The following is a 27565-nucleotide window of genomic DNA, read 5'->3' on the forward strand; positions in this document are numbered from 1 at the left end:
TGAGCGTGAGAGCGTATAATAGATAACTGTGAGTGCTAAGAACGCAGCACAACACACGCGAAGCTTTGTTGTAGCTACTGTTGCTCTCTGACTAACTCTCTCTCGCTTACGCGCTCTCTCGCTCGCTACGAAGGTGAGCTGCTCTGCATGTATGTGCTCGTATGTGTGTGTGTGTACGTTGCAAAATGTCAAATTGTAAATAAACGAAAATGCCTAACGGAACTGTTATACACTCAGCTTAACATTTAACAGTGGCTGAGTTTGTGAGAGGGGAGGAAATTATGCACAATTTAATTTCAATGTTAATAAGCATGCTAATTAGCAATAGCTTAAGCTTGTACTAGCCGAAAAAGTTTAGTTCTAATTCTATAGCATACTCATTAATTATGCCAACAAATTGACATATAATAATAAGCAATTTCAACGTATACTTCGGTTTTCCTTTAAAATAATAATAATAATAATTCAAAATAATTTTGAAAATTTTATCTGCAATAATGTTGTTCAATAAATCAAATAAATTGAAAAATATGTCATTTTAATAATTATTAAAACAGCACAACAGTTTTAATTTCGAAAAGAAGTACTTAAGCTTATTAATCATTTCTAAATGATAAGACTATTTTTAAAGTATGTCAATAATAAATTCAGGCTTTAAATATTTTACTTTATATAATTTTTCTCAAGTGTATACATAATCTCACACGCTGCTCGCCGACCCCCTTTAACTCCACCACTGTGTGCTTGCAAAATTGTATGCATGCTTCAACCCCCAAACAATTGTTAGCCGATTCCTTTTCCACTGTCATACGCTAAAAGCTTTTGTATTATTCTGTGTGCGCTCTCCCACAATTACACACAATGCTGCGCTCGCTCTCGCGCTCTTGCTCTCTCTCTCTTTTATGCTTAAGCTTATGCTCTCTTATTAGTTGAAATAAACACGCGGCAGAGTCAAGAGTTTAATTGTTAGGGGGGGCAGCGTGTGGCGGCGCTTCTATTGATAATATAAGCCAGGTTGCTGCTATAAGTTTTGTTTGCTGTATAGTTTATTATGCCACACTAAAGTGGGCGTGTCAATTGTGCAAGTGGGAGGGTGGGGCTTTGGCTGTGTGCGGTGAGGGGGGGCGCGTCTAAACGGGCTAATCAGCAACAACAAAAATGGGCAAGAAATCAAATCAAAATTGTTGTTGGCTATTTTGATTTGTTTGTTTGTTGATTTATACACACACGTGTGTATGTGTGTGTGTGTGTGAATCTGAATTTGAATTACAGTTGCAGTAAAGAATTTTTATGTATGATTTAATATTTAATGTGCTTTTATTGTTGTTATTGTTATTGTTGTTGCTTGGCGTACGTGCGGAACGGCGCCAAAAACAATTTGGGAGGAACCTTTTTTAACGAAAACACGCGCATGTATGCCGGGAAATTCAAAACGGTCTCGAATTATGCTTTGAATATTGTTTTCGGCCATAATCTAGACTATATGCAAATATGCAACAAAAATAAAAAGTAAACTGTGTGTTGTGTGTTTTGGTTGAAAAGCACGGAAACCAAACAGGCTGACCCACATATGAGCGACTGACTGATTGACAAGGTGAAATGCGCGTATCTGTGAGATACACACACACACAGAAACATAGTACAAAAGGCTGTGCATGTGTGTGGCATGTTGCACGGCAGCTGCTGCGACTTGATTGATTGTTGTTGTTATGTGTCCTCAAGGTCATCAAAACGAACCCCGCAGACAAAAGCATATGCAAATTCCATAAGCTCAAGCAACCCTTTGGTCCAACCCTCCCCTCCCCTCCCCTAGTAAAACGGCAATTGATCGAGCGTAAAGTTACGCGAATTATAGCACAAACAATAAATACATTGCATTTTAATACCCAACAACAAACACATAAAGTATGTATGAACAACAAAAACAACAACAACAAATGCTAAGCAAACATTCCAGCGCCTCCAAGTGGGCGGGCGGCAGCTCGTATGGGAGGGGGGGTGCGCTTAGGCTGGCGGCTATTTGCATTGGCAGCCCAACTAAATAAATTTTTCACAATTGTTTATTTTTTCCCAAACAAATCAGCGCACATTAAAAACAGCGCAGCAGCCACAAAAATTTTCTTTTCTTCTACGCTAAGCAAAGAAAAGAAAAAACATTAACATCCGGTTTGTGGAGCGCGTGTTTGGGCGGTGGGTGGTGGCAAGTTTATGTGTTTAACACCTAAGAAGTTGCTGCTATTTTTACTTGGAAATTGGCGCAGGTGTTGTAATTAATTTTACAACAAACATTTAGTAGCAATTATTACACGAAAATATGCAAAGTATTAGCAACAAATATGGGCAGCGTTATTAGAAATATTTAAAGAATTTTTTAAAGTGTTTTTAGTTGCGTTAGTTAAGCTAGTAGTGCAACTTAAATGTTAATTAAGCTATAAATCAAGCACATGAAAAAAAAGTTTTCCTCTTACAAAGCAAAGTTGCAAAAATAGTAACAAAAGCCACAAATAGTTGAAAGCATATATGTAAATAAGTAAGTTATATAATTTACATAAGCTACATTACGTAGTGCTGATAACTTAGTTATCACAGCTTTTGCCTTTTGGGTCTCAAACACTACTTTAATAAAAAATTAAATAAAAAAGTAACTGACAGCCAAAAACAATTGCAAAATTATTGCGAAAATGAAGAGAAATGACTTTGCTACGTGGCCTATTAATAAAATCAAAAGAAAAACAACAAAAAAAAGCTCAAAGGAAATAAATGATTGTAAAGAGATGTGAAGTGGGGTACACCCGCATTTTTGGCTATTTTGATATTTTTTGTGGCACATGTCAAAGTACAAAGTGTAAAAGAAATTGAAATTAACATTTTACGTAGTATAACTCATAATGTTTTTTAAGTCAGACGTTGCCAAGCTAGAGCAATGAAGAAATTATAGAGTCAATATAACTAATTGTTTAAGTTATAATTTTTGCTTTATACAGACAAATAATTTTATAAATTTTGCTTAAAGCCGCTAAAACTTCTATACAGGGTATTAACTACCAAATAAAAATTAATGTGCGTTTTAAACACTGAGCAACGCCGCCGCCGCCGCCAGAGGGCGTGTGTGTGTGTTGACGCGAGGTGCAAATTAGACAGCAGACGATGGAAATATGAAGAAGAAAATTTCCTGTGCTAAAACGTTTAATTTATTAATGAGATTTATGCATATCAAAAAGATGAGAGTGGAGAGGTGAGAGAAGTGCCAAAAGTTGGCACTTGAAGAGGTCACGAGTGTATAATTATGGCAAGTGTGTAGGCGCTGCTGCTAATGGAGCTGGGGTGGACTTGGGGGGTGCTTGTTTATTGGAATTAAACTCAAAATATGCGCCCCTTTTTTTTACTCGTGTGTCTGCTTACACTTGAAACATGCCGCACATGCCCCTGCCCCTACTCCTACCCCAACTCAAACTCAAGTGATTCGCTGGAATTTTATTTTTGTTTGTGGGTGCGACTAACCAAAAAAAAAATAAAATGAAACAAACAAAAATTATTTGCTGCTTGTTTTGGTTATTATACTTTTCATTGTCTGCTTTACAGCTCTGGGGGTGTTGGGTGGGTGGGTAGGCAATTTGTTGTTGGGTTGGCTGGGGTGTTGTTTTGAAAATATGCGACGTCAGTTTGAGACAAGATAATAGCAGAGAGTTAAATATGTAAGGCATATGTGCACATTATTTGAATTATTTATGTTCCGCAGCTGAGTCAGAGGCAATTAAAGAAACACCTGATGCTGTTCACTTTTGGCCCAGGCTAAAATTCCACACACACACCCGCACACGCTTTTGCTGATAAGCAGCGCTTAGCTTGGGCTAAAGCTAATGCCTTAGCTAATCAGCAGTGTACGTAACATTGACCTCTTGCCTGCATAAAAGTATTTTTCATAGCAAAAACAAGGCACAAACCCACCCACAAGGCGTAACATTAATTGGCGTTTTTATTATGCCACTAACAACAACAACAACAACAACAACAATGAGCGCCGGCAATGATTACGGCATATTTCAAGTTAGAGCGCAACAGCAGTAGCGACAGCGCGCTCTTTACTTAAAGCTTAGCTTGTCATAAAGAGCGCGTGTCTGTTATTCAATAATTTGCTGTTTGCATTCTAAACTTATGATTTAATTCACACACATACACACACACACACACGCGCAATCATGCGCGCTTACTCATAATTATTTGGCCATTTGTCATACTATTTATAAAATAAATATACAAATTATAATTACCTTGCTAGTCCGCAGCAACGACGACGACGACGACGACAGCAGCAGTAGCAAAGAGCGCGCAGCGCTGCTCTTTAAGCAAAGCTTTGCAGCTCTCTTAGCTCTCCTCCGCTCTGTTATGAAGTAATAGCGCTTAACACTCACGTTGAAAAAAAAATAAATACACACATGCACATGCTTGCACGCAGATTTTTCTGTGTTGCTTTTTTAATGAGTGTACTAATACACACGCACACTTTGACAATGCGTGTGCGTGTATGTGTGCGTACGTGCACAGCAGCCGCTGCCGCCGCCGCCAAAAAAACAAAAGCAAATGCAAAACAAGCACCACGCGTTTTTGCCTTTTCTTTTAACTTTGCTGTTTTTTTAATATTCAATTTACGCACTCTACACACAGCACCTTGTATATTTAATTTATTTTATGTTTGTACATCTTTTAATTTAGCGCAATTTTGCAAACAGCAGCACCGATCATCAACACTTTTTGTTCCGTTGCTTTTGCACCGCACTTCGTCTTCGGCTTGTGTGCGCTATATGTTTTTTTAATATTATGCACGATTTGTCAAAACCGCATCGCGATTACGTTAACGACAGCGACTAAATAAAAAACAAAACACTGCTGAATTTTAACTAAAAAAAGCAAACACGCGACGCGAACTCGACGCCTCGTCCGTACACAGCTTACTCGCGCAATGAAAGCTTTTCTCTATTTTTTTTGTTTTCTTTTCTTTTCGTTTTATGTTTAACAACAAATTTCGTGCGTAGGTGGGTGAGCTTACTTTCCTAACATAACAGCTGTTGTTAGGGTTGCGCAAAGCATTTAGCACGTATCATCCACAACAAATTAGCAGTGAGCAACAGTGCTGTGAGTTAAGCTCACTGTTAATCTTTACAGCGTATGTTAAGTTGCAGCGCGCGCAGCTTAAATTTAAATTTTGCTATACCAACGTTGCTTGGTAAATGAAATTACAAATTTGTTTGTGTTTTTTTTTTATGTGTATACATATTCCATATATTTTGCATATACTTTTATATTTGTTGGTTTCTTTTTATACTTTACACAATAAAATTATGATGCTTCTCAACAAAAACAATTCGTTTCACTTATAATAGACGTGCATAGTTTAAATTTTGTTGCTTGTGTGTCGATAACTCTTTGATTTTATTCGCTTTTTTGTATTTGTGTGGCGTTTTCATTGCATTTCTTTGCTTTTACTACTTTGCTAAATATTCAAAAGATTTTGTATATCTTGCATCGATGTCAAAAATTAAACATTTAAGTGCAATAGAACTACGTTTCGAGAGTGATATTTTTGTTTGTTTAATATATACACTGAATGCAGCTTGAACAAAACTGAAAATTGCCTGCTGCGCTCAACTTAAAATAATTAACGTGTTTAGAAATATTTAAAGCAACTTAAAATTAAAATGTTACGAGCAGTTTTTTGTAATTTTTAAAAACACTGTCGAGGGCTTATATTTTAAAACATATAATTTATGGTAAATTTAGTAAACATTCGCGCGTATTTTTGTATTAGTTAATTGGTAATAAATTGCTGATGAGGTTTGTGATGGAAAAACAACGGTTGTTCTACTAAACGCAATTGTTGCTTGATTATCATGGAATATACTCGTATATATATAATATATCGTATGTAATATATATGCAGCTAATATATTTGTTTTGTAACTTTAACCTGTAACAGTAATTGTGATGTTTAGGCTAATCAATAGCTCTACTAACTCGCGCACTCTCGCTCTCTCATCCTTTTTAACTGTTTCTTTTTTTTTCTCTGGCTACTTATAGTTTTAGGCTTGCGTCTGGGTATGTTTAAACTGTTGCGTTAATTATTAATGCTTAATGACTTATGATTATATATTTGGTGTAACTTTTTGAGTTTTGTGTTCTGCTGTGTTCGTTTCTTCTTCTTTAACTTCGTATGTTTGTTTTTGTTTAGTTTGTAACTGTATATATATATACTATATAGTTGCTTAGTTATAATAATAATTCTCTCATATATATGCTTGCAAGCTCCTATGCCTTTTGTTTTTTTTTGATCTCTTCGAGTGCTACAGCAAAAACTAAATATAATACATTTTGTTCTCTTTCATGTTTCGCTTTCAATTTCGTCGCTTCCAAAGTGTTAGACACGGCACAGTGGTTCTCCTACTTCTACTCCGACCCCTTCTCCATCTGCTTTCCAAATTGCAAATTAGTATAAAGAGTTAATGCGTTAGACGCGCTTAGATGGGCGATATGGAGAGCGGTGCTGTAGCCGTATCCGGCATATACTCCTTGAGTAGATCGCGTAGGCGCAAAATCTCTCGTCCCGCTGCTGCTAAATCTCCCTGTAGCGACATTTCTCGTTCTCGCAGTCGCTTGATATCGCGCTGGCAAGTCTGTAAATTGAGAAATAGATCAGTTAGTCTATATATCTATATATTTTTATATATTTGTTGTACATACCACATTCTGACGCAGCAAATCCAACTTATCGCACTTGAGTCGTGTCACCTCCTGTCGCAGATTTTCGATAACCATAATGGTTTCATTGCTGGGTGAGCTGCCCATCAAGGTGGTGCCTTGCACTCCCTCCAAGCAAAGCGAGCAGGCCTTGGTGGTAGCTTCGGCTGAGCTCATGCTTTCCAAACCTGTATCGCTGTCTATGTAGGTGGCGCCACCATCCAGATGACCCATCATCGGATCTAAATCCACGCTGTTTAAGCTCGAATCATCGCTTGTCTCCGACATAGTAGCAACTGCCACGCCCACAACGCCGCCGCCATTATGTGCTGCATTTACAGCTGCAGCTGCAGCTGCTGTAGCAGCAGCGCCGCCGCCGCCATTTTGTTGCATAGCAGCATTAACTGCAGCATGTGCATTGCCATTGTTGTTGTTGTTGTTTGCCTGACGCGAGGTTATGTCCGGTGAGGAGGATGTAGACTCATTCGATGATTTAGATTTAGATGAGGACTTCGAGGCGGTGCGACTGCAGGTCTGTGAAAAAGTAAAGTTCATGATAAGCGTTGATGTTAAAATCTTTTTTAGCTGCTGATCTTGACTTACATTCAAATTGGGTGTTTGGGTTTCGGGCTGTGGTTCCTTCTTGTTGTTGAGTGTGCCCGTCTTGGTGTTGACGCTAAACTTGTCTGCACCATTGCCAGTGTCCACGCTTTGGGAGCGCACACGCATGATGAGCGCCTTCTTAACGGTATCGATAAAGCGCGTGCCTGCATTGCCGCCACCACCACCGCTCTCCGACTTGGGTGTTTCTGGTGTGGGACTGCCAGCTAGAGTTTGCGACAGATCGGCTCCCAGGAAGTCGCGCGTCTTTTCCTTCAGCTCCTCCACTAGATTTTGCAGCAGCGACGTGCGTGTGCGCAGCTCCAGCTTGGCGAACTTCTCGGCCTTGTAGCAAGCGTTCTCCGCATTGATGAGCTTTGTAAGCAAAAACTCCTTGAACTCCTGACCCTTGCGAAATACCGCAGGTGAGGGTAATTTGGGTCCAAAGAAGGGCACATCATCGCGAGCGGTAACGCTGACCTTGTAGCGAGTGTGTGGAGTATTCGGTTCGAGTGGCTGCACCACAATGAACGCATGCAAAAAGTGACTGGCAATCATGTCGGGCGAGAAGGGTGTGTTGGTCTCCTGGAATACAATGGCGACAATGTCGTTGCCGATGTGACGCTTGCGCTGCAGCTGCTGCGGATCAGCTTCGGTGTAGGGCAGCAGCGTGGAGACATGGAACATAATCTCACGCTCCTTGAATACTTCATAGACAGCAGTGTCGCCAGTGTGACCATTTTGTATGTCCAAACCACCGCGATAGCCTTTGTGCTCCTTGAGCCGAATGCGCTGACCCAGCACATCCAAGAACTCCTCGAACGCAGGCGAGGTTTGCTGATTGGCAAAGAGCTCCTCCTCGGTAGTCTGGCCATATCTTTGGTAGAGCACGCCGAACTTAAAGTGCGAGACAAGCACATGCTCATCATAGACGCTGATGAGCTGCGAGGCCTTGGGGCAGAGCACTGGCATAAAGTTGTCCACTTGGATTTGCTCGTTCAGCAGACGCACCATCTTGGCCGGACTCGGCTGTGCGCCCATGCAGGACACAGGGATTTGTTCGTGCATTGTGCCAGTGCGTAGACGCAGCAAAATGCGCATGTGCTCCTGATTGGCCACATTCTCCGACTTGATGCTGATGAGCACCGGGCCCAGCTGCTCATCGTGCCCAACCAGATTCGAGTGCTCGCGTGCCGCATAGAAGCGTCTGTAGCACTTGGCCGTATCGTCTGTTTCGAACTTGGCCATCCAGGTGGTCTGCGGCAGCTGCGGATTCCCACGCGCATCATAGCTGCACTCGTGCTCGGTGCCATCGAGCCAGTAGCCACCATGGAGCGGCAGCAGTATCATTGGATAGGGCGCCTGCTTGGTCAGCGCTTCCTCCAGCAGACGCTGCGAGGCGGGTATGGCCGACACTATCGAGGAGTTCGACGAAACCGACGACTGTGACTGATAGTGATGCCCGTTCGAGAGCAGCTGTCCGCCCGTTGCGCTCACCACGCCGCTCAGCTGCGGCGAGGCGGGCGTCGAGCTGGCCGCCGAGCCGGACACTGAGGTGCTGGAGTGATTCATCGAGTGGCGCAATGTGGCCCGAGATCCCGAATGCTGCAAGCCGCCGCCGCCGCCTCCACCGTTGTGACTGTCATGCGGTGAATGTGGCAACGGTACGCGCTCCTCGCTGGCATTGCTGCCACGATGATTCTGCAAAAGAGAAGCAAACAATTAATAAGAATTGTTGAGAATCGAATATAGAAATAATTTAAAATTATTTGCTGTTTGACTTTAGTTAAGTGTCAGCTAATTTATGATATCTAACGATATAGACTAGTACCTATTATACAATTCTGTTAATTTATGTATTATCGATACTATCGATATGTGTTAGTAAGACTATTGATCTATCTATTCATATATCTATCTATGCTAGTAAATTACTCAGAGTTTTATTTCGAAATATTTTCTTTTGTACTTTTGTCAGTTGATTCACATATGCGCTATCGATTTTTGATTTATAAGTATCTATATATCAATACTATTAATTTATTAGAATCTATATATCAATACTATTAATCTATTAGTATCTATATATCAATATTAACGATCTATCTATCTATGCTAGTGAATTGCTCCAGTGCTATTACGCAATATTTTCTTTTGCACTTTAGCTAATTATCAGTCAATCGATACTATCGATAACACTATTTTCTCTTGCATGCTATTTATACATTAAAAATGTAGTTTGCAATTTGCAGCCGTGTCAAACTAATCTCCAGCGCAGCTTAGAGACTGCCATGTGTGCTGCTCCAGCTGTTGAAAGGCAGGCAAACAATTTTGATTATCAGTTGCGGATTTAGTTCTCGTGTAGGAGTCGTCGCCTCCTAACGGCTCGACAAGACACACACTCGCATGTGTGTGTGTGTGTGTGTGTGTGTTAGCTGCATTATAATTTCATGCAATTATCGTCAACGAAACCAAACGAGCCACGCCCATGACGCCCACAAAACTATGCAAATGGCAGCAGCCTGCAGCGAACGCTGAATGCGAATGTGGATTACGGATTGCTCTGGGTCTGGGCATGGGCATGGGCACTGGATGGATTGAATAATGTTGTTGGCTGTGTTGCCATTGCCTTTGCAAATTGTTGGCGCTAAGCAAATAAGAGCGAGCGAACATGTGGGCGACTCGAGCTTACGTGATGAGTATACACAAAGGCAGCTGCTCAAGCGGCTAGGGGTGGTGGGGGGCAAGGGGCGCTGTTAAATTTTGATAACATTAAGCCAAGAGCACCAAGAGTTGGCGCCAGTTGAGCTTTTGTCTAGTCTCTTTGCTGACTTTTCGTGAAAAGATATTAAAAACTTCTTTTTATTTGCAGTTACAGTATTTATACAGTTGGAACTGTTGGCTTGCCGCCAAATGTGGCACGTAGTGTGGCAAGCATAGACTACAATTTTTTTTTGCTATTGATAGTTCGTGCCTTGATTTAATAGTCTGCCAGCTGCCAATTGCATACACGCTGCTCAAACTGCGCAGTGCATGCCAAACTGCAGACTAACGAGCGCCTATTGTTTGCAAAATGTTAATTTTTGTCGATTGATAAATTAATGTGGCAATTGGTGGAAACTTTAAACCAAAACTCTGCTCTGTTTGTTTCGTTTTCTTTTGTTTGTTTGCCCTTCGTCTAGCTATGAAAATCTTTGAGTGACAGCGCAGCGAGTTAATTAACTTTTATCAAATTAGATTACAGCGTTGCTTGGAGAGCTGTCTAATTAAAAAATAAGCATGCCCTGTCTAATTGCATGAGCGTTTGCAGCAACCGGAAAATCTCAAAGTGATGAGCATAACAAATGCCTCGACCTAGACAGAGCGACAAACAAAATACAGAACATAAAGCATATTAACACAATTATGATCTGAGCAATGATCGTGTTTATGGCGTTGTGCCGATTCTTGAGAACTTAAGCGGATTACAGGCTGCTCTGTTGTAAAAAGTGTTACGAGCCATATGTGGCAGCTACGTTTTGAGGTTAGTGGAGTAGCAGGCGGCGCAGTTGCAAGCGGGGCAAGCAGCAGCAGCAGCTTCAAGTAGGCAGTCGCGACGTTGAGCGAGCAGCAACCCTTGAGTTTTGGTATTAAACAACAATTTGCACAAGTCGAAGGGCAACCCTCAGTCCCCTCCACACACACATGTGTGTTGCAAATGCTGTGCAACGTCAACAACACGCTGTTGTTGTTGTTTTGTTGTTATTGTTGCTGTTGCTGACTCAAGTGCAGCAGCGCCCTTCATCATTAAAAATGTGCATTTTGCATTTGGCTTTTGCCTTAGCGCCCCCTCTTCCTGCCTCGCCCACTCTCTTGTTCTTTCTCGTGGGCGTAAAATGAAAACAAAGTATAACAACAGACTTCAGTGACGACGACGACGACGGCGGCGTCGACGTTGAAGGCGTCGCTGCCGGGCCAGGCCATGAACAAAGCACAGGAAGCTGACTTTTTAGTCATTTGCCTTTTTGCTTATTTTTTTTTTGGCGTGGGCTGTGCCGCACAGTTTGAGCAGCACTGCTTGTCAACGTCAGTCAATATATAGCTAAGCTATAGCATTTAACGCATTTTCTACATTTTTGGTTAAGCAAGTCATTTTTATTTATTTGTTTTTAATAAAAATTTAACTTGTGCTATATTGTTATTTTATTATAATTTTGTGACATTTTTATTTTATTGTCTAAGCCAGTCAACATTGAAAATAATTAAAGAATTTACCAAATTTGGTTTTTTTCGTGTTAAAATTGCTTGATTTATGTTTTTATATATTTTTGTAGTCATATAAATTTACTTTTAATATTTGTTTATTAATTTTTATTTTTATATATATTTTTAGTTTTAGTTTTTGTTACATTCTTGTCTTATTTTATTTTATTTATTTAATTTAATGTTGATTTATATTTTTTTATTAATTTTTGTTTTTTATATATATTTTTAGATTTAGTTTTTGTTACATTTTTGTTTGATTTAATTTAATTTATTTATGCAATTTACATTACGCGTTTTAATATTTGCGCTTTGTATTATTAAATTTATTTTTATATATTTTTTTGTTTATATTTGCTTAATTTTCGTATGTGTAATTTTATTTTTTTATATATTTAAGTTAAGCAGCTTTTTATGCTTAGCCTTGCCTTGAGCATTGGTAAATAACCAATGACTGTCAAACTTCAGCATTTGCTTTACAATTCACTTTGCCAAAAAACATGTGAGCTACAAAAAAGTTGTATAGCAGTAAAAAAAAACAGCTAAAGTGATTGATATAGTGTAACTGAAGAAAAGAGAGAGCTGCAAGCTAAACGCACGTGCAAGTGCGTGCTTAGCTGCTTCTAAATTTACACCCCACCCCACCCCAACTACAACCCAAAGCGCCCAATAGTAGCTGCATGACTTGGCTCTCTGGGTTTGTGGCTAGAAGTGTTGTCTGAGCCAAATTCAACCCACTCGTGTCGCTTACGAGTCGTGACATGATTTATGTTTGGCACTGTGACAAACATGCTGCAACCAAAGGGGGTGAGGTGGGGCAGTCAGCAAAGCTTCAGTGAAGCATTAAATGATAAATAAAAGAAAAATATATATAGTTATATATCAAAATCAAATACGCATAAATCAGCGCGCAGCAAATAAATCATTGCATGTGCATGTCAAACTGTAATAAAGTAATTATTTTTTAAGGAATTATTGTGAGAATTCAGTTTACTCTCACACAAAGAAGTTCTGGAAAGTGTCAAGCTGCACGTGAGTTGCATGCAACATGCCACAGCAGCTGTAAATTCAATTACAACTCTCAGTGTATAGTACACACGATTTTTTATAGCTTACATAGCTTTAGTTATCGCCTCATTAGGTAAACAACATAAAAAAGAACTTTCCGGGAAACATTTCGAATAAACAGTTTGAGCAGCACTGCGCAATACAAAAAATTAGTCACAGCTTGTTTAATGTTTGAGCCAACACCAAGCACAAGACTTTTAAGGCAACTTGGCTAACTAACTGTTATTGTTGTTGCTGCTCGCGACAATTTCATTAGGCCAAAAAAAGCGAAAGGCAAGTTCCACATTTGGCCGCCAAAAAATAATTTAGTTGCTGTCGAATTAAAATTGAAATAAATTATGCAAGCTGACGATTGATTTTTGGTCTGTCTGCTATAATTACTTAATAAAAAAAATCCATTTGTGGCCGCTTTGTTACATTAGCGCTAAAAATAACTTAAATTGTTTAATCTGCGCTTTATTTTAATTGACTGCAAGCGCGTCTTTCAACTTGAAGTTGCAACTGCCAGCCAAGACTTTGACCCAATTCATGCGCAATGAACCCAAACGCGCTACCTCAAAAAAATTTGCATAATGCAGTCTGTGGCTTTTTTTTTATGGCCTTTTGTTTAGCCTGTCGTGCTGCATAAAATTAATGCCAAACAACCATTTGATCAAAATAATAATAATAATAAACATAATAGTAAACTCTTCAGTTAAATTACTCTCACGCCCACAAGAGCCCACGAGGAACTAACTGAGCAACAAATACCAAAGACCAATGCACGCCATTTCCTCTGTCATGCTGCTGTGGTTCGGGTTCTTACCTCAGCGGCTCAGTGTGGCCCAGCGGCGCTGGGAAGCGATTCTTACAGCTTGAAAGGCACAGTGGGTTGCTTGGTGTGATTTTTGTTTGAAATATTGTAATCAACATAGCTCAAAAGCAATGAGGCGTAACGTTTTGTATGATTCAATTATTGATATTATAGTTTTCTATACTTTGAAATATATTAACTATAAAATATAAAAATATTATTTGCTTTTACTTTACTTAAAGACTTAGACTTAGTCAATTGAGCGTATCAATTATTTGATTCAATTATTGATATTTATTTTTTCTTATACTTTAACAAATATTTAAAATATATTAATTATATTATATAATATAGAATCATTATTTATAATTTATAATATAGCAGAATATTAATTACTTTTGCTTTACTGCTTTACTTTATTTATGGATTGTCATGTTTTCATGACTTAAATGCAATTAAGCGTATCGATTAGCTTAATTAAATATTGTTAGTATACATTTGAAATATATTAGCAATTAAATATAAAAATATAAATTGCTTTCAGTTGCATTTACTTAGCATTATAGCCACTAGTGCATACTTATAGTTATCGATAGCATCGATAGAAGCTTTTATTATGCTAAGAATGAAATGAACACTTACTGTATATTTCAACAAAGCATATTAATTTGCAAATATTTCATTTTTTTATTTAACATAATTTCACTTTTGCACCAATTTTGTGCTTAAGCATTTTGCTAATCAGGTTAATAGTCAAAGCATTTAAAGCTTTTACTAAACGGTGCCACATTTGCTTCACTTTTGCACCACTGTGCGTAGTTTATAGGGCTTTTTGGTCGACAATGCGTCAACTTATATAATTTCTTTGACCCTTTCGAGAGGCCCCTCGAGCTGACTGCGCATGTGCATTGAAGCTGCGCCGTTTCCAGTTGGCTGCACAAACTGAGGGCGTTGTTGTTGCCTCCGCTTGCAACTGGAGGTGGCAGCAAACGCTTTTTTGTGTAACTTGCGCATTTAAATTACAAACAGCTGACAAAAGTCTTGAGAGAGTTGCTTGCCCAATCTGTTTGCCCGCTGCGCTTCGCTTCGCTTGTGTTTTTATTTTCTCATAAAATAATTGCGCGTGTGATGGGGCAGCAAAGTCTGAACTGAACTATAGGGCGGGCAAACCGATGTGAAGACTTTTAGCTTTCAGCTGAAATTAAGTTGCCCACCGCTCTGTGAGTTTTGCCTGCTGAGAATTTGGCAACGAAGCGTGAAACGACAACAATGAAGAAGAAGCAGCAGCAGCAACAACGTCTCGACTTTGGCTTCCTAGAATTCCAAGTTGTAGCCTCTAAGCAAAAATTGCGCTTGTAAGCGTTGCCACAGCGCACCCCAGAGAGCCAAGGGGCAGCTAAATTACCTGAGCCTCAGCCTCTATTAACTAGAATTTGTAGCAAGCGCTTCCATCCGCTGTTTTCAGAACACAATTTGTTGCTGTTGTTTGCTTTGGCAGCTGTCATAACTCTAAGCTACAAGTTCTAGTTAGCTAACGCTGTTAATTGCACAGCTGCTGGGGCGTAACCACGCCTACTTCTACACAAAGCGTTTAATATTGATTTAACAAGACCGCAAAAGTAGAACGAGCCAAACTCAAACCTCTGTATTTATGTAGCCCAAACAAACATAATTTGCATCATTGATGACGTTGGCAACCCTGGCTATGTACAGTGGGTTGGCATATTAGCCCACCCACCCACCTCTTGTGGCAGGTCAGCTGCATTCAAGTGGCACTTGGGCCACTGTCAGCTGCAGCCCAAAGCTGAAGCTTTTTAGCCTTCGACGTTGACGTCAGTCAAACTGAATTACACTGAGTGCGAATAGTAAGTGCAAGCAGCAAAATCTATGAAAAAAATGGCATTTCACAAAGTAAAGCAAAAATTGTAGCAATTGTTGATTTTGTTGTTGAATCTATAAGTTCAACAATGTTAGCTAATTTAGCTTTACTGCTTAACTAATGCAACAAAACAGTTAAAGTTAAGTTTATTGTTGAAAAATCTGTTGGTGATTTCAATGGTGTACTCATTGGTGAACTTTTTAGTGTTTGTTAATGCATTACTGACTGCCTATGACACTCCAAAGTGAATTACAACAACGTTTTGTGCTTGTTGTTGAACTTTTATGATGTTCACCAATGCAGACTAACTCCAAAGGATTTCTCACACAGATTTGTGTAAAAACTATTGCAATTTTGTTTGCGCTGCGCTTTCATTTGATTGATTTAAGTGCTGGAGAGATTTGCAACATTCACTTTTGACTGACGCCCCCACTCTACCGCTCTCTCTCTCTCTCGCCGCATTGCTTGCACATATATTTCACTTTTTGCATATTCACTTTTATTTTTAATTTATTTTTTGTTTCAACTTGGCGCTGGCGCTGGCACTGGCGACTACCCAAAGTGGGTCAACGCACGTCCGGCTCCTCCAAAAAGCAAACAGCGCATCATATAGACTCCGAGTCTCTCTCTCTCTCTCTTCCCAGCAATGTCGCATTTGCAACACATTTGTCTTATTCATTTACAACTGTTGCCCTGACGCTGCGACAATTGCTGCAGCAAATTGCTTATGCAGATGGATATATACACAGATATATAAATATATATAACTTTATTTATAGAGCCTGCAGCGCTTGCTTGAGCATTTATGATTGCAATTGAGAACAGTTTATAAATCAGAGTTAATACTGCTGGCGAAAGTTTTACAGTAGCTAAACTATAAATTAACAGCAAATAACGTTTTAATAACATTTGCTGTCTGTCAAAATATTTAATTAATATGCAGAATTTGAACTGGGAGGCATTTTGTTAAATGGCTGCAGCTACAGTTTGTTGCATGCAGCAAGGCAATTAAAGAAAATTGTTGCAACAACAATTGCCAAGTTAGACAAGTGAAATGCAAACAACAACAAAAGCAACGTAAAACGTTAAAAAAAAACGTTGAGCAATGACCAAAAAAAAAACCGAAAACAGTTTGGTCAGCGCAAATACAAACATATATATATATATATATATATTATATATATAGCTATCGTCTGTGCATGTTTACTATGCAATGCAGTTAACACTTTCAACAGCAGCCATTGACTTGAGTATGATTCACCGGATTTTTTTGTTTTGGGTGCGTTACAGTTTGGCAGTCACTGTCGCACACTTTCTTTTTACGAAATTTTTGTAAAGAAATTCCCCAAACAGCAAACTGCAATGAATGACTGATGAGTTAGTCGTTCATGGGCGTGGCAGCGTGTAGGCGTTTTGATTGTTGTTGTTGTTGCGCTTTTCTCAGCTACGAAGTTGCCTAATGAATAATTTTTTGGCTATACAGACATTACATTTAGAAATTCACGCTAGACTTTCTTTCTCAGCAGCCGCCGCGTCGCTCTTAATGAGAAAATAAATATAAAAAACCCGAAAATAAGAAAAAAACCGGAACCAAAAATTTTTAGTGTATATCTTTTCAACTTTATCTTGTTTGTTTGTTGACTTGTTTTCTTTGACACGCACGTGAGGCGTCTACCTTGGGCTGGCTTCATTTTTTGTATAATTTTTTATTGTTTTACAAACACCAGAGCAGAGCAGAGAACTCAAGCTTAGACACAAATTGAGTTGAACAATTGTGGGGCTAAAACTACAGATTTAATTCATTAATTGAACTAGAGTCAAGGCTGCTTTGCATTATTTATTAGTTTACTATTTTTGCAGAATGCTGCATAGTTTATTTACATAAAGTTTGTTAGCTATAGTGTTCATTAAAGGAGGTCAAGTGGAGCCAAGATGATGTGGCATTAAATCAAAAAAATTGCTGTCAACTGCTCAGCGGCAATGTGTGCGACACGCTTTGATGGCTCAAGTGTAATCAATATCTAAGCAATGCCATTTGGCTTCAAATTGTAGAATTGCAATTGTAGTGCAGATCGTGTGTGTGTAGCGCAATAGTTTGCTAGTTAATGCGTGAAATAGCACCTGAGTGGGTAGTTACTTTGTAAGCAGTAGAGCAAACAAATAGATTTAAGTAAAGCTGCATAGTTTAAAGCCAAAGGCGTGTGAGTTGCGCGCTTTAGTTATATCGATAGTATCGATAAATGTCAAATTAGCAAGTGTAGTAAATATTAATAACACTTTAGCTAAATTTAGAACATTAAGAAAATAATATAAAAGCATAAGCATCAAATTAACACTAACAGCAGTGAAAGTTGCTTAACGATAGTATCGATAAATCTCTAGTTAACAATTCAAATAAATATATATAAGAAATTTAAGTAATATAGCAATAGATAAATATGCATAAGGCGCAGACTATGAATTAAAATCAACAGCAGTGAGAACTGCGCGCTTTAGTTATATCGATAGTATCGATATATGCCAAATTAGCAATTGTAGTTAATATGCATGAGCTACTTATGCTTTATGCCAACGATTTCAAAAGCATTAATATATATTATGAAATTCCTAATTTAACTAAAAATTTAAATAAATTTATCTAACTACTAGAACTCGCATTAGCAGCCAAGTTAATATACAACTTATTATATTACTAGCACTACTCTGAGTAGCAGCCTTGGCTTGCTTTTTGCAATTTGATGACGCTCAATGCTGAAACGTCTAAAGTTTCTAAGCTGGACTAACTGCGCTTGGCTTAGGCTTTGGCTAAGCTTCAAAAGTTGCAATTGCAAGCTGGTCAGCGAGCTCAGCTTACAACGAAACCAGTTAGCCAACTTTCAGTTTTTTTTGTTTGCGCGCAAAAAACGCAACAAAAAACTAAATGATAATGACAAGCGGAAAACATTGTTTACTAGCGCTAAGAAAAAAAAAAACATAATTAACGTAAAAGAATTGGCAATAACATTAGCATGCCAATAGTTTGAAGACTGAGCTGGAAGACGCGTCTTATAAATTGTATCGAACGTTGGCACGATGGGGAATTCTGTTTTTCTTAAAGTTAACTGCTTAAGTGCCGTTGTACGCTTTATTGACTGCCAAAGCTGCGAACTAACTGTTATTTCTCTATCGACGCAGCGTTGACCTTTGTTTTGTTAATTTTATGCGCAGCACATAGAACAATAGAAAAGCTTGAGCTGTGGCTAAAACTAACTCGTGGCCTTGTAATGATTCTGCTCAGGCTGGCACTAACTTCTTTGCGTTAACTGTTTTTTGTTTTTGCACCGAAAACTAAAAAAAAGTTGCTTGGCATGTTGCACTCTCACTCTGTGGCATGCCGGAAAAGCATTGTTTATTGTTTTATTGTTGCCAACTTTCGCTGGCTGTGAAAAAGCCGCTCTGCCTCTCTCTCTCTCACTCTCTATCGTGCCCTCTCACTCACTTGTGAAAAGCCTGTCTTGCTCTCTAGCATAACAAGGCTATAGAAATTAGCTCAGCTACAAATTGAGCGTAACAATCAAAGCCAATCTAAAACCAATCTAATTCCTAAGCCAATTTCAATTCCATATTTTTTTTCTCGAAGGCTAGCAGCTGCTGCTTTTTGTCGCTTGCCATTTTGATAATAACTTTGACATATTCATCTAAAAACGAAACGGGCTTGTGCCCAAAATAAATAACAAAATAGCAAAAGCTCAGCTTACAGTGGTGCGCAAACTGGGCCAATACCCTAAGCAACAATAACAACAACAACAGCAACATGACAACAGCTTCTCAGCTAAAAAATTTGCAATTGCTGTATGACAGGCAAATCAATAAATTAGGCTATACTCGTTTTTAGGGTGAGGCTTAAAAATGCTGCAATTTGAAGCTAACAAAATATTTTGAAGCATGTATAGTGTTGCTTAAGTTAAAATAGATATTTGTATACTAGTCAAGCATTTTAATTAAAATTTAGTTTAATAAAAATTACAGCTTTATAATTTTTAAAAGCTTTTGTTTTACTCAAAATATATTTGAATAGAATTAATTAATTTATTAAAATTTAATTTCATTAAAATTGCAATTTTAAGAATTTTTAAATATTTTTTTTTAAGTTAAAATATATTTTTATATTAATGCTCTATGTTAAAATTAGTCATTTATATATAGAATTTATTAATTAATTAAAATTTTAATGATTTGCAATTTGCAGAATTTTTAAGGGTTTTTTTAGGCTAAAATATATTTTTATATTTATGCTCTATATTAAAATCAGTCAAGCTGCTAAATAAAAATTGAATTTTAGTTTCTATATTACTTAAGTTACATCATCCTTTTATCCTCTCACAAGTCTGTACGCTTAGCTCATTTACCTGGCAATTGTAATCAAATTATTTTTAGCTTAATGAAAGCTTAGCCCCCCCTGCACCCCCAGCCCTAAGTCTAGCGCTTGATGTCGTGCTAATTGTAGTTATTTGTTAAGTGCTAGCGATGACCTAAGCAATGTGGCTAAACTAAGTATTCCCCTGTGGGGCAAGCCAAATTGGCTAGAATATTGTTTTTGCGCTTGGCTAATTTGTTTAATTTTCATAAAAGAAATGCGTCAAAACAAATTAAGGCGCATTAACCGCTGAGCGCGAAAATTATAGCAGCGGCTACGACAAATTAAATAAAAGCGGCAACAGCAATTAGTTAAGTTAGAGAAAGAAAACCGTTGAGCAAGTTGACAGTTTATGGCCAAAAGGCCAAAGCATAGTTTGAACTTGGACTGAACTTCTGAACTGTGGCAATGCTTGTCAAACTGTGCGAGGCGCGTGCCAAAAGGACAAGCTGCAAAGCAAAGCGAACGTGTAATTAATAATAAATAAAAATCGTTAAAAAGGAAGCAACAGCAGCGAACAGCGAACGCCGGAAATTGTTTTTGTAACTGAAACCAGTGGCAAGGTAGCACATAAACGACCACAAACTGTGCCACAAAGACAGACAGATGGACAGCTGTGTGGCATGCATCCTGTTGACCACGTCAACGTCGCTGCCAAGGCATAAGATTGAAGTTGGCCAAGCGGTTTCCGTTGCTCGTAGCGCAGCATGACGTCAATTGGCCGCCAGGACTTGGCAGTGGGAGTGAGAGTTGTAGTTAGAACTTATTGTTGTTGTTGTTGTTGCTGTTGTTGTTGCTGTTGTTGTTGCTGCCAGCTGAGCTGACACACATTTTATTGACATTTTTTGTGGACACACAATGAGTTGACATAAAAGCAGAAACGCAGCCAATTCCCTTTGATTAACTTTGACTGTCAATTATATTAATTATAGTGCCGTCCCCTAAGTGGAGCGCAAAGTGGGGCAAATGCTACATTTTGTGGAAACTTGCAGCTGGCCACAAGGATGGGCAGTGCGCTATGCATAAAACATGAGCCATATGTGTATAAACAGGTGTGTGTGTGTGTGTGTGTGCGTCAAATGTGGAACATGCCACAACACACAGCCAATTGCGTGTCAGCTGCCACAACAGGCGGCAGCGGCAGCAACTACGACAGGCTTAAGTTCAAAGTTGAAGCATTGGCAGCTGCAATTTGCTGCGCAATAAAATTTAAATTGTGCATTGCATTTCGCAAATTTATTGTGTGTCCAGAGTCGAACAAAAAATCAATAGCAACAATTTTCTACAAACTTTTGCTCAACACTTGCCACGCCAATTGGCTACAAAATGTTGCTTCATAAATATTTAAGCAAACTATTTTCTAACTTTTAAACAACTTTATGCTTCATTTTTTCAAAAAACTAAATTTTGTTTGTGTTAAAATTTAAACAAAATGTTGCTTCAAATAAAAAAATATTTACATTCATTTTAGCTAAATTTTCATTATATCATTTATCATTTTAATTCAACTAGCTAAAAATTTATATGTATAATTATAATTTCTATAGCTCAAAATATATATAAAAATATTTAATTAATTTTAGTTTCATTAGCTAACAAAAATATTTGCATAATTTGAATTTAACTAACTATAAATTTATATACAAATATTTGTATAATTTAAATTTCAGTAGCTCAAAATATTTATAAAAATATTTCTTTAATTTTAATTTCATTATTTAATAATCATCATTATTATTTGCATCATTTTAATTTAGCTAGCTAGAAATTGTTAAACAAATATTTAAATAATTCTAATTTCAGTAAAATATATATAAAAATATTTATATCATTTTATATAAATCTAACAAAATATTTGCATTTTAATTTCAATAGCTACAAATTTATATACAAATATTAGCATGATTCTAATTTCAGTAGCTCAAATATATATTACAAAATATTTATATAATTTTTTATTAATCTAAAAAATGTTAACAAAATATTTGCATAATTTTAATTTAAAAATTATATACAAATATTTGTAGAATTCTAATTTCTGTAGCTCAAAATATGCATAAAAATATTTGTTTAATTTAAATTGCATTAGCTAAAAAAATGCATGAAATATTTGCTTTAATTTTGCTATTTAAAAATTTTCTTACTTTCCATTTTATGGGCCTAGCTAAATTATAAATATTTTTGCTTTGCTAGTTCTACGATTTTTTCAAGTGCAACATTGTTGGCAATTTTATGCAAATAAATTAGCTGCACAGTTTGACAGCCACTTGCTTGCCACAGGCCACACACAGCAGCAGCAGCAGCAACTAAAGCCGGCAGCGCAATCAAGAGACACACACGCAATGTGCAAGCAAAAGTTGCCAATAACAGAAAGGGGGGTTGGGTGGTGGGTAGAAAACCCGCTTAATGTCTGGACATGTTAAAGTGCTGCTGGCAAGCATGCCATAAATTCTAAGTCTAAGCCAGACATTTTTATTAATGACGCAAGATCTGGCCGAACAGGTGTGTGTGTGTGCATAAGTGTGAGCGAGATAGCTATAGTCAAGCACTTCCTAGCGCCCACTTCCTGACGACTTGTCTGGCTAGCAGCGGCGCATGGAATTTCTTGCGGCACGATCGTGGCCGCTGCTGCTTGGCCGCTTGCATAATTAACAGAGCAGTGGCAAGCAGCAAAGAAAAAAAAACTAAACTTAATGCAGTTAGTTGCGTTTGCTTATACCGTTAAGGCAGCGCGCGAGAGACAGACAACAAAATTAGCAGCGGTTTTGTTGACTTTTTCCCATAATCAAGCAGTTGCAACTTGGCAGTTGCAGTTGCAATAAAATTTAAGACACTTTTGTATGCACAAAAGCTCATCACGCTTCACAGTCGGCACTCACCCCTTGGCATTACCGTTGTTGTTGCAGTTGCAGTTGCACATGTGCATTGTGTTGCGTTTATAATTATTTGCCAGGCCATAAATTATGGCAACTCTCAGCTCAGCTCTCAGCTTAGATAGACAGCTTGGCTGGCAGCCTCGCAATTGCCACATGGCTTAATTACCCAGCGGCCATCTAATGTCAGTTGGCTCCCCCCACCCCACACCTCTTTTGTTTTTCCGTTTGGGCTAATGAAACATTTTGCCCAAGTCGCCAGCACTTCGAGTTCACTAAACTCAAACTCAACGCGCAAAAATAAACAAAAGCGCTCGACGCTTTACTTTTGATGATGATGTTAATGATTCTGTAGAAAAAACGCTTAATAATAACTGTACGCTCAGTCAGAGCGGCAATTATTGCTTGACAACAGCATTTTGTAGTTCAAGTTAATTTTTTATATATAAGATTTCATCGCAGTTGCGGTATTTGCATTAAAGTTCGCTTAGAGCAAACTAATTGCCAATTTTGAAGCAAAGCCAGCAGCTTAAGTTACTAAAAGCTCATTAAAGCTGCACAGTAATAAAATAAAATGCAATATAATGTTTAAAGAAAGCTCTTAAACTTTTTGTAAAAGCACATTAAAGCTGCTCTAAGTAAGAATGGAAGCTCATTAAAGCGATAATTCAATATTCTGCGTAAGCAAAGCTAATTAAAGCTCTTGAAATTATGCAAAAAGCACATAAAAGCAGCTCTAAGTAAGAATGAAAGCTTATTAAAGCTGCTCAGTAATGAACAAAAGTGCAATATTATGCTTAACTAAAGCTTAAAGCTCTTGAAATTATTGTTACACATATTTAATTCGAAGAAGAGCTCACAAAAGCTTCAAAGAAATAAACTAAAGCTACTTAAAGCTCTTAAAAATATTGTAATATTACATTAAATGTATTATAGATAAGAATTAAAGCTCATTAAAGCTACACTATTATTTATCAAGCTATATAAAATTTGCTTTTTAAATTCTTTTGACTTTTTAGAGTTCACAACAATTTTTTAAAATTATGTAAAGCGTTTAAAGCGTTTTAAACTCATGCTAAGCTTAAAAAGCTCATTAAAGCTTAAGCCTTAAGCATTTTTAAATGACACAATCAAAATTTAAATAAATAATTTAGTTGCCTCAATCAATATGTAAATTATTTAAATGTCTCAATCAACATTTAAATATAAAATTTAAGCTAAAGCTCATTAAAGTTTGCATAAAAACTAATTACCAATTACTATTACACTTGATTAACTATTGTAAGCAACTTGACCTTGCCAACTAGCGCCAATTGTCTGCGCGCAATTAAATTTCCAATCAATGTTTAACAACTATTAAGCTGTGCAGCTTCATTAACTTAATGCAAACACACACAGACAGACTGACTGTAGCTTGTGTTATTAATTGAACAAACATTTTAGCGAAAATTGCTTAATTAGACGCAAAGTTGAGGCAATTTTCCATAGCACAAACAATTTGAGACTTGGGCGCTAATGTCAAACTAAATATTTGCCAAAGGGAAAAACTCAAATCAAATAAAGTTTCAAAAGACATGAAGATAGAGAGCAACGGAAGTGAAGCGGGTACCACGATATGTGGTCATTTATCAAAATGATGTCATAGCCGCCGCCGCCGTTGCCGCCGCCACTGAGACACATTTTGTTGTTTGTATGTAATTAAAAGTTGTGTGACAAAAAAGGTTTTGTTGCTCCCACTGCCAAGAGTTCTGAGTTCTGTGCTTTGGTGCTGGGTTCAGCTTCATTGAGCCGAACGGATATGAAGTATGGGTGAAGTTCCATTCACAGCAAATAAATTCTCAGGCAAGATATCGGCTTACGGCAGAGTCTTGTGGTTATGGCTATCAATTGACGCGTTTGTAAGTTTCTCAGGCTTACGTTAATAAACTTAAGTGAGTGTCGAAAGTGTGCCTAAGCTGACAGCTAAGCTGTTCTCATTAAATACCAAATTTAAAATAAGAACATGCGGGGTTTATGTTACATTCTTAATGTTTCACTGAGTTAATTGAAAGACTAGATTACCACCACTTAATAGTTTTAAATATCTTTTTAGTCCGTTTTTGAAGCTGTGGTTACAGCTCACACGCCATGTCATCAATATCTTTTTAGGCTAGTCCTAAGACTCAAATATACGTAATGAGGCATCTTCATTTGCATTATATAATTCAATATACAGCAGCGCAAAAGTGAACAAGTGTCCTATCCGACGAAGCGTGAGGCAACGCGATCAACCTAAACTAAAATACAAGTAAAAATAGCACGCTCTAACGACGACCTAATTCAAGTCCCCGCAGGCTTTAAGAAGTTTTTTCCCATTCAGCCCCCTCCCTACACTGTGCCCATCTTAGCGCGCATGGAATTCCATGACAAGCAATTAGCTAAGTTTTAGGGATTGTCACTACACCTGCACAACAAGAAAAAAAAGAAAACACACATATGTGCATTCACACGAGTAATCATTCGACATCATAGGGCTTACTTACACATCTAGGGCCATTATGCGCGCCAAAGTTCTTGTCGGCCCAAATTACTAAGAAATTCATGCCACGATACACTATTGCAAAAAAAACGACCACATACAACTTTAGGTGCAAGCGGCTTTAAGACCTCGCACCGCACCGTGGGGCACCGCTGGCAAAAAAACAAAAAAAAAAAAACAAATATATGATTTAGAATTTTCATTTTTAATTACAACAGCCAGGTTGGAAAAGTAGCATAAGAGCTAAAAAAAAGTACACAATAATTTAATTTATATTTTGCTAATAAAACTATCTTCAAACTTTTTGCTTTATGTGGTATGAGAGAGGGGAGATAGGGATTCTAAAGTCATAATTTGTTTTAATAGGCGCCAGCTGCGCGTAGGGGCATCGCCAATAGTGTTATGGCGGCGCGTATAGCTGTCTCCACTTTTGTTCAATTATAGCACAACAATAATTAATGACAATGGCAGACATATATTAACTCTTTTTTTCTTTAAGCACATGCGGTCAAAAGGGTCACTAAAGTGTGAGATCAAGCTGTGATATTAGCGATGGAAATAGATACCTGTTAAAGCCCTGTAGTTGGATATGTGGGTCAGGTGCTGTATTATTAAGTACACTATTATCTTCTTTAGACCATCAGCACATTTGCTTGGATCATTTCGTGATCCAAAAAAATTGCGAGTGCAAGTGCCGTAGAAGGGGGAGGGGCGGGCGCTGTAGCATAGTGGCCATCAGCCGGCCGTGTTTTTTATCTTTTTAATTGTATATGATAATGAGGTTCGTTCGTTACATTTCTGAATTGATATGTTCAATTCAATTAGTATAAACTGAGCGGCCCTTGTTATGTCTTTGTAGATGCGAGCGCATAATTAGGGAAGCAAAACCACTTTTTGTTTTGAGCACCCATACCGTCACAAACTTGAAGGTTTAAATCATAAGCGTAAGACGCGTAGACCACAAGCTCTCTAAAGAGCGAGAGCATTCATTAATAACATAAAAAACAAATCTCTGACACCTGATAAAACGAATCGTATATACTGACGTGCGAAGACATAATATATTGCAGCCGAAGATGAAAACATAAGTCACAACCCATCACCTCATACCTCTGCGAGATCTGAGAGCTAAAATATCGATAGCGATACGCGAGCCGAGCGAGAGAGGGAGGCAGATATCTCATTACTTCTCGAATTGAATATATCTCTGAATAACATGGATCTACCCTGACTCTAACGTCCTCGCTCATAAGTCCTATATATGCAGTGGTGGGTGGGGGGGGGGGGAGCCACCAAACCTTGTTTCTGTCACACACCACTTTTATATTACAATACAAACAACAAGACCATAGGCCTGGGTGCGGAGTGGCGGCGCTAACGGGCTCCGGCGCGCTGAGCGATCTAGCAGTTCAATTTTAGACAGACACTCGACGCCCAGAGAATCGGGTACCGCGCTTCACTGCCTGATTGCTCCTCTATCTCATAGGTCATTTCGAGAAAACTTTATTTGATTTGCGGAGAATTTCCGACTTATGCGGGTCAATATGAGGGAAAATTACGCGCACCAATTCCTCGAGAATTGTCGTGCTTTAAATGCGATAATTGCCGAGTCATCAGCTTTAGCGTTAATCTGAGAGCAATTCTAGTTGTCGTAAGAATAGACATTAGTATTCAAGCATGTAAACCCAACACAAGCATCATGTCACGTGGCGTCGTTCATGTGTAGTTTAGGCCATTTCAGAACTATTAATCCAAGTCTGCCAAAAGCTTACATGAAGTTGTTAAATCATTGGATTATGGGCAGAATTTATAATTAGCGAGCGTCGTAGTAGTCAAATGTGCGGCAGTTTGGACCTAAGGTTCAAAGTTGCTTACTATAGTTATATTACCAGTTAATAGTAGATTTTAATTAGTCTTCTTATGGCATATACTTTAATGAGCTTAGACTATGAACATTTGAGTATTCTAATGAGTTGATTGAGACATTATTAATTTAAATACACTAACTTTATTGTAGGCAACTATTATTATATTATAAATTTATTGTGACATTTATGAGCTCCATCAATTAAAGAATGCTTAAATTTGAGGTTAGCTATGAGTGCGAGCACGTTTAAGCTTAGAGCATATAAGCTTACAATAGCTTTTACAGCTAATTTAATAAAAATATTGAGAGTTCTAAAAAAGCAAAAGATTTAAAGCAAATCCTAATTTATATAGCTGATATTAAATAATAGTGATTAGCTTTAACTGAGCTTAACTGTTCATCATATTAATAAATTTAAATGTAATAGTTATCAAGAGTTTTACACGTACTAAGCTTAATTTATATTCTATTGATGCTTTGTGAGCTCTTCTCAATTAATTGTGTCTAGTTATCAACAAAATTTCTATTAAGACCTTAACGCGTATAGATATAAGTCACGAGACTAATACCTCAAACTTTAAGTATCATCATATTGCA

General features: G+C 37.8%; 1 protein-coding gene across 3 annotated transcripts in view; it reads right to left on the reverse strand.

Annotated features, from left to right (window-relative positions):
* Positions 1-6257: 6257 nt before the first annotated feature.
* LOC108607550 (rap1 GTPase-activating protein 1) overlaps positions 6258-27565 on the reverse strand; it is a 91930-nt gene continuing 70622 nt past the window's right edge. For all 3 annotated transcript variants that reach the window (XM_017998440.2, XM_017998438.2, XM_017998439.2), the window contains exons 3-5: positions 7336-9033; positions 6736-7266; positions 6258-6668 (exon numbers count right to left, since the gene is read on the reverse strand). In XM_017998440.2, the coding sequence (XP_017853929.1) occupies positions 6513-6668; positions 6736-7266; positions 7336-9033 (2385 nt within the window). In that variant the 3' untranslated portion in view covers positions 6258-6512. The remainder of the gene's footprint in view (positions 6669-6735; positions 7267-7335; positions 9034-27565) is intronic.

This window comes from Drosophila busckii, chromosome 2L (genome assembly GCF_011750605.1).
Source record: "Drosophila busckii strain San Diego stock center, stock number 13000-0081.31 chromosome 2L, ASM1175060v1, whole genome shotgun sequence".
NCBI classification, from domain to species: Eukaryota; Metazoa; Arthropoda; class Insecta; order Diptera; family Drosophilidae; genus Drosophila; species Drosophila busckii.